Source organism: Brachionichthys hirsutus, chromosome 15, assembly GCF_040956055.1.
Source record: "Brachionichthys hirsutus isolate HB-005 chromosome 15, CSIRO-AGI_Bhir_v1, whole genome shotgun sequence".
NCBI classification, from domain to species: Eukaryota; Metazoa; Chordata; class Actinopteri; order Lophiiformes; family Brachionichthyidae; genus Brachionichthys; species Brachionichthys hirsutus.
In genome coordinates, this window is record NC_090911.1 from 10614799 (window position 1) to 10623141 (window position 8343).

Consider the following 8343-nt stretch of genomic DNA (forward strand, 5'->3'; position numbering starts at 1 on the left):
AACAAAAGTAGACGAACTGAACCAATCACAAGACCTCCTTGGCAGAGGAAATTGGATAAAGCCAAGGCCATGAGTTGTACTAAAAAAATCTCAAAGGTGCAAGGACAATACAGGGATGAATATTTACATTTGAAAATGCTTAGAAAAAGGGGAAAAGAAATTCAGCAGTTGTGTGCCGAGGCATGCAACTCTATGCCTCAATTGAGAAAGGCTTAAACATTCGAGATGTGGTCGAGTTAGTTTGATTACATACCGGTATCTTTTGAGTGATCTAAGATCTAAGAAAGCTTAACTTTTCTTTGCAGGTCATGGCAGCTGAAATGTCATGTCTGACTGGTGTTGACGAAGATGACAAAGACGCAGATCCTGGGATCAATGCCCTCACACTCTTGCAAGAGCCAGTGAGGATGGCACACGAATCGGCCTCCTGTACCGATGCGTTTGGGAAACCTTCTCCTAAACAAAACATTGTCCTACATGTTCTGTCAAGCACAGATATGCTCTCTTCAGTTGGCCTGGGAAATGGACCTTCTTTGCATCAGGCTACACAAGCCCATGAGCTCAACAGTATCTCCACAGAGACAGAGGAGGCAAAGAGCATCACCCCACTAAAGACTGTACAGGAAATTGACACTGCAGGAATTTGGGGTTTTGATGCAGACTCGCCTGAAAACTCGCTGGATCATTTTGATAATACTAGTGACCTTCATTGGGATCCACGTAAAGAATTTATGCAGTTCCTGTGGGAAAACCACGGTGACTCCCCTGGTGAGGAGCCCGAAGAGGAAATCCTTCCTAGCAACAGTCAAAGGAGAAGGAAACGGAAAATGGACATGGTTGTTATGGCAGATCCTTCCGAAGACGTTGACCCCGATCCGAGGTACAAGTCGTCTGAGGATTCAACTGATGCGGAAGGCCAAGTTGACTTAATTCCTGTTAGAAAAGTCCAAAAGTCAAGAAAGTTCCCGAAATCACAGACTTCATCAGCAGCGGAAGTGTCCAAGTATCCCAATGGAACCGTCAAGGCCATCAAAGAAATTCTTTACAATTCACCTGCACGAAATTCACACGAGAACAGCGTGTGTCATGGGTTTCCGCCAATAAAAAGGAGGCTTACAATCAATTCTCATTCAGAGAAGAAGCCATCGTGTCACAGTTGCGTGAAATGTAAGCTGGTTTTCAAGAAAGAACATCATTTGCATCTGCATATGAAATCGCACGCTGACCTTGGGGAGATTTCGCCAAAGCCTTTTGTTCGCCGCGAATGTGGACAGGCCTTCGAGCGAAGCGATTCTCTAATTGAGCACTTGTCTGTCCACCAGGAAAAGAAAGACAGACTCACTGGAGAGCTTAAAGACGTCAATGATAAAAAGAGAGAGGACAAAATTGCAAAGCTCTTCTGCCCTCAGTGCCCATTTGTAACAAACTGTCCGAATATGTTTGTAACGCATGCAAAAACACACGAGAAGGAGAAGAGAAAGTTCAAGTGCAAAATATGTAGCTTCAGATCTCTGAGTGAGAGTGATCTCAGGAGACATAACATTATGCAGCATACTCTTATTCCAGTTGAACAGATCCAGAATGATCAGTCTGAAAGCTTCTCTTGTAACATTTGTTCTTATAGAGCTTTTAGCAAAACTGTATTTAAGAATCATCTTCTGCGGCGCCATCAGCAGACTGTGGAAGAATACGCAGATGCACAGCATAGAGAAAAACATGGACAAGCATGCAAAGAGCTGCCCAAGCCTACTCCTGTCGAAGATGCTGAGTTTACATCAAAAATTTTGATCAAAAATCAAATTTCTTCTAAAGGAGCCGATTCACCAAGTGATGCCAATGATATTTCAGACTTGTTTAAAAATAGCAGGATCAAGAGAAGTCCCAAGTCCCAATTGACAGAATCAAAGCTTGACAAATCTATTAATGTTCTCCTGTCCCGACAAAGACATGGAAAGAAAACTGCAGAACAGAAGAAGGAAAGCAATATCTGTAGCATGTCTTTTCAGGAAACCAAAAGTTACACACATGAGTCCCCAGGAAACCTGACAATCGACTTGGCTTCATCCCCAAATCACCTCAAAATACCACCCAGTGCAGACAGGAGAGACCCTAACGGCGCCACGATGAGAAAGTCACCCTCTAAGAGGAAGATGTCGACCCCATATCGCAACACTTTTGATCAAGACTCTTGCTTTATCTTACCAAAACCTTCACCAAGTCCGAAGAAAATCAACCTAGAAGAGGAAAGCGAGATGTTTCCATTTAATGACATGGAAGATGACCTTTGTGAAAATGGTTTAAAAAAAGAAAAACCAAATATCATTTATACCTATAGCAGAAGAATGTCCATGAGGGGTGCTCTTCAGGCTTCTAAAAGGCTGTTTGACAAAATAAAGTGTGAAGAACAAGACCAGACTGACCCCGAAATCAAGGAAGAAAACATAGAATCCGAAATATTTCCAGAAACCTTTGTCTCTCAGCAAATGCCGCTGCCGGATTCATTCGCAGAGGACGTGCTGGAGTTGGAAACGGATCCTAAAAACTGCCCGTACTGCCCCGCAATCTTTGAGTCAGGTGTTGGATTGTCCAATCACATCCGAGGGCATCTTCATAGGGTTGGCCTCAACTACAACGCACGCCATGTCGTATCTCCCGAACAAGTGGCTTGTCAAGACAGGAGGCCACGAATTCGGCGGAAAATCTCTGCTCTCCGGAGAATAAAAAAAGGTAACTTTGACACTCGTTGCATGTTCCTCCGGTTCTTTCGGTTACCAAAGAGCACTGATTAACACGACTTTGTATGTTTTCAGTCAAATGTTTCTCATTACACAATGTGTTTCTGATTTTGTTTTCTGTTTTGTTGTTAGCATTACAGCTGGAGCCCGACACAGAGACTGTGAGAAACATCCACTCTTGTCCATTATGCGGAGACTCATTTGATAACAGGACTGGGCAGTCCAACCACATACGAGGTCATCTTAAAAAGCTTGGCAAAAGCATAGCAAGCAAGAACAAATCCCCATTAATTTTATTGCGGGAGTTGATGCGAGACAAGAAGGAGCTGCAGCGGGCACTTCAAATTCTGGGGAAGAAGCGGAACCATTTCCAGTATGGCGCTTCATCGAAGCTACCCGATCTCGATTCCTTCACATCTTCACCAGTTGGAATCCCCAAAAATACTTCTGTTCAAAGCATTTGCGCTGAAGCCAGATCACTGGTGCCCGTGTTTTCTTTAGCGAGAATGGAATCTGAAGAAGAGCAACAAGAGACTAAGCTGGATGTAAAACAGTCTCTCACTGGCACGTCTGCCTTGATAGGAATTCTGAAGAAGAGGAAATGTCAGGAAGATGCTAGAATAAGGGGGTCCTCGTGGATGTCAAGGAACATGTTAGCGCTTTCTTCAAATAACGAGCACAGTTCAGGAACAAGAGTTGCATCGTCACCGCCAAAGTCAATAAGTGGTGAGTCACTTCTTAATTGTTACCGTGGCGATTCTCGGTCATCCGAGTCATGGTAGGTCTCTGCGTTGAATAAAGTCAGCTGGACTCGAAATAAAAGCTTGCTTTCTCCCTGTTGGATGAATCTTTAGTTTGAAAGTTTGCATCGTCATCATTTTTGCCTGATGTGTTAGAATGTAGATGTGCAAGTTTCCCATGCCATTACTGCATAGGTGCACCATCGTACCTCCTCTAATTCTTTATCACGGCTTGAATTTACAGTAGATAGTGCTTTATTATTTCCAATTGTTAGTGAAGTACTATTCAAATCAATCCCACATCATTTACTCATTTGTGTGGTTTTGTTTTGTTGTTTGTTTTACAGAAAAAGGTGAATTCAACAGGAAAGTGTGTGTCCATTGTAATGCTACTTTCCACAGTGGAGTTAGCTTATCCAATCACCTGAGGGCATATGCAAAACGGAAAAGGACTGCCTTACTCGAGGGAACCAGTAAGTGGCACCAGTAGCAGCATAAATCAGACCTAAAGAAATTAACTTTGTTTTTCTTGACATTTCAATTATGGATTAAGACAAATATATAAAACTGACAGCATCTGTAAGAGTAACAACCCCTTCATGAAAGAAGGCTTGGAGGGGGGGGGGGGTCATGAGACTGACAACAATAAAACCACTAACGAATGAATTGAAGAACCTTAATAATGCCATAACTGCAAAGTTCTGCAAATAAATTCCCTATCTAACCGAAGACCTTTGCAAACTAAATATAACCCTCTGTGGCAACAGCAGTTCTGATAAGCCCCCCAGGACTCCTGCAAAGCTTTCTAGGAATGGCCTTACTGAACAAGACATAGACCGAAAGCTAAATTTGCGAGGCCGTGGTGTAATCTCTGGGATAGCGCTGTAAATGAATAGAGGCATTCCTGTCTTCCAGCGTTTGACTGTAAAGTGAGGAGGCAACGCTCGAGGCCCGGCTCAAAGAAGAAGACGCTGCCCTTACCACAAACGCCAGAGGAGATGTACAGACTAACCTGCAGGTATAAAACAATTATACTATGATGCAAGGGAATATAGTCATCACTGTCTCCTTTTTATTTTCAATTCGTCTCTTCATCTCTACACAGGTTCTGTGACCTCGTCTTCCAGGGTCCCTTGTCGGTCCAGGAGGACTGGATTAAACATTTACAGAGACACATTATGAGCACCAGTGTCCCTCACACTGGGCTGGGCATGTTGGAGGTCATGTCGCTGCCGACGGACCTCGAGACTGACCAAGAGGGCTCTTTGACAGCCACACATGCGACGTCGTGAAGAAAGCAGGGGCCTTTTTAGACTTCATTAGACTCCGTATGTACATTGGATGTTCCCTCAATTTTTTTCAGTCAATGAAATACTGGCCTAAAGTACAATATTGCTCAATTGTGGCACTAACTTACATGTTGGGTCAAATGAACAAGTTCATTATTTTGGATATTATCTTTGTTTTTTACGCTGTCCATTTATTCCTAAAGGATGGATGATTTTTTGTTTTGTTTTATGCAGTAATGTGTGGAATCCATTTCTAATGAATACAACTTTTACCTCAGATTCCTCATGGGTTTTAGTCAGTTTGTCAAAATTTGGGAGCAGCTCTCTTCTGTATGAATATTCACATTTACAAGATGCACACAATGTTGTCGTTTTTTTTAATCACAGGTCAGTTAGAGATGAATCTTTCAACTGAAAAGTGACAACACCCGAAAAGAGCATCAGCTCCAGAATCGTGAAAGGAAAAGTGAGCAACTATTCCAGAACAAAAAGGAAACATGCCCAGAAAGTTGTTTCGCGTAGTGTTTTTTTAAAGTAATTGAATTGTTTTCTAATACATACACAAAATGGAATGGAAGGTGGATAAGAGAGACATGACTTGTACAGCCAGTGCTGTCAATGCCTTTCATACAATATCACCTAAATTTAATGTTTAAATATACTGTTTGAAAATAATTTAATTTTAAATGTACTATATCACACAAATACAATGCTTAAAACGTTTGTTGTTCTAAATAAAAAACAAATACAAAGAAAAGAGTTGACTACTCATTTGTGTACACAAGTTTATAAACAGTAAATGTAGAAAATATACAAAACTTCTGAAAGTGTCCAGATGGAGAAGGCATTAGTATTGTAGATAAATGACGTGGGTAAAATGGGACGTGACAACTACAGTATATTTAAATAAAGATAAAATGGGCATGTCAGCATGTGCTGTAGCAGGATGATGAACAAATGACCTACAGCTGAAGAATCTGCAGCCAGTTAAAACTGGGAACAGACTTCACATTGTTCCTCCATGAAAACCGACGGGATACCCTGCGGTCAAACTACCCAGAGTTCCCTCAGACCTTGATGTCGGTGTAGCTGCGACTGATCTGTTGAGCCTCTGTGTGTTTTCAACGATCTCCATCATTCAAACAAGTTGTCACCCTGAAAGAATAGAAACAGTTAATGGTGATAGATGAATCCGTAGATATCAGTGCGGTCAAGACATGCCATATTTTAATAGAATTTAGAAGAGTACTACTTCCTATTGCTGATAAATGTATTTCGTGTAATGAGGCGACACAAAAAAATGAAAAACTTCAGGAAATCCATCATAATCCACACGTGAATGCTTGATGGCGCTGCGTCAGCGTTCGTATTCACGTAGCCGATGATGTCACGAATGCTTGAATACTTTAGAAATCCAGTTAAATACCTTCAGGAAACGTTCAAACTGAGGTCTCAGCTCCATCATCATCGCTTCCGCTTTATCAAGGCAAGCAAGTCTCTGCCGTGGTCTAAACTCCTTCAGGGAATAAATCATCTGATCAGCGTCGTTAAATCTTTAACTCATTCCCTCAAGGACGATTGTTACATTTACAGTTTTGGTAGAAGTCCAGTGATTGGCCCCGTGCTGCTACTTTACCTTTGTGTTGCAGAGGTGTTCCTGAGAGGTAATGTGAGTTTCGACTGAGGATGTAGATGTAGCTAAAAAGATGTCGCAAGCTGCACAGTGGAAAATGTCTATCTTTGTCAAGTGGTCATTTTCCTGGAGATCTGATAAAACAAAATAAATAAACAAAAAATGACTTTTGTTTTTTTATAAAGACCGTCTGTTGAAAACAGCAGACTTGAGATTATGTTACAGCCCAAATCATATACCTTTAAGGACACTGTCCTCTAAGGCTCGGCTACACTGACGGCTTTTATGCAGCATGACTTCCTATAGAGACAAAAAAACAAACAAACAAACCCATTTAGGCTGACATGATTTAAGATGTACAGAACTCAACGTGTTATCTTTACCTGCAGGAAGGCTATAACCAAGTCACCGTAATCGTTCTCCCTCTGGATGTGCTCAAGGGTGTCCCAGTGAGTCTTGCTCTCCAAGTGATCCTGCAGCGCCTGCCCGTTGGCTAACTCAACACAGCAAAGCTCGCAAGCGATGTGGTTCCTGTAAGAAAAATATTGAGACACGCCATCTGTGTTTGCAACGAGAGAAATCACATACGATTGATCGTATCAGTATTCTTGGTTCTTACTTGTCCATTAGAGGATTCTTGCTCGTGTTTGTATTCGTCTTGATGGGAGGCTCGATTTCATCCGATCCTGAAAAAGATTAGACGGTGATCCTCGGCATCGCCGGCCGGTGCTGAAATGCTGATCATAAAATGCTGAATTACCCATTTTCAACTGATGTTGGTAGTCCTGCTGTAATCCGGGCGTACATAATCTGCCTGCGGCGGTCACCTAGAGGAAAGCATTGGCTCCGATTAGTGATCAGCATGCGAAGGAAACGATGGCTCATCCGACGAGCACAACAAACAGACCTCGTGTCCTGTTCAAGTCTCCTCCTCAAGACTTGACTAAACCAAATATTTATATTATATATTATATATTATATTATACACACACAACTGTTGTACATTCAGTCTTACTGTTGGTATCTCTCTTCTGTATTCTGGGAATGTCATCCTCTCGTCCCCGTTGGTCCTCTGAGCCCCATAAGATTCAGGAAACCTTTGGGTGGAGGACGGTCCGTGGACGGGCCCGTCTGGGCCGCGGACGGGCCCGCCTGGGCCGCGGACGGGCCCGCCTGGGCCGCGGACGGGCCCATCTGGGCCGCGGACAGGCCCGTCTGGGCTGATGGGAGGCTCGATTTCATCCGATCCTGAAAAAGATTAGACGGTGATCCTCGGCATCGCCGGCCGGTGCTGAAATGCCGATCATAAAATGCTGAATTACCCATTTTCAACTGATATTGGTAGTCCTGCTGTAATCCGGGCGTACATAATCTGCCTGCGGCGGTCATCTAGAGGAAAGCATTGGCTCCGATTAGTGACCAGCATGCAAAGGAAACGATGGCTCATCCGACGAGCACAACAAACAGACCTCGTGTCCTGTTTAAGTCTCCTCCTCAAGACTTGACTAAACCAAATATTTATATTATATATTATATATTATATTATACACACACAACTGTTGTACATTCAGTCTTACTGTTGGTATCTCTCTTCTGTATTCTGGGAATGTCATCCTCTCGTCCCCGTTGGTCCTCTGAGCTCCATAAGATTCAGGAAACCTTTGGGTGGAGGACGGTCCGTGGACGGGCCCGTCTGGGCGGCGGACGGGCCCGCCTGGGCGGCGGACGGGCCCGTCTGGGCCGCGGACGGGCCCGTCTGGGCCGCGGACGGGCCCGTCTGGGCCGCGGACGGGCCCGTCTGGGCTGATGGGAGGCTCGATTTCATCCGATCCTGAAAAAGATTAGACGGTGATCCTCGGCATCGCCGGCCGGTGCTGAAATGCTGATCATAAAATGCTGAATTACCCATTTTCAACTGATGTTGGTAGTCCTGCTGTAATCCGGGC

General features: G+C 43.6%; 1 protein-coding gene and 1 long non-coding RNA gene across 2 annotated transcripts; one reads left to right on the top strand and one right to left on the bottom strand.

Moving 5' to 3' along the window:
* Positions 1 to 2342: 2342 nt before the first annotated feature.
* znf644a (zinc finger protein 644a) lies at positions 2343 to 4767 on the top strand. The gene is made up of 4 exons (XM_068748931.1): positions 2343 to 2727; positions 2868 to 3108; positions 3211 to 3387; positions 4581 to 4767. Exons 1-4 carry the CDS (start codon positions 2343 to 2345, stop codon positions 4765 to 4767), a joined length of 990 nt encoding a protein of 329 aa, XP_068605032.1.
* A 1639-nt stretch (positions 4768 to 6406) lies between these two features.
* On the bottom strand, positions 6407 to 6871 carry LOC137904182 (uncharacterized). Its single transcript, XR_011105810.1, has 3 exons — positions 6781 to 6871; positions 6637 to 6697; positions 6407 to 6531 (listed from the first exon to the last, which is right to left on the bottom strand). It is a non-coding gene; the product is annotated as an uncharacterized lncRNA (long non-coding RNA).
* Between the last annotated feature and the right edge of the window lie 1472 nt (positions 6872 to 8343).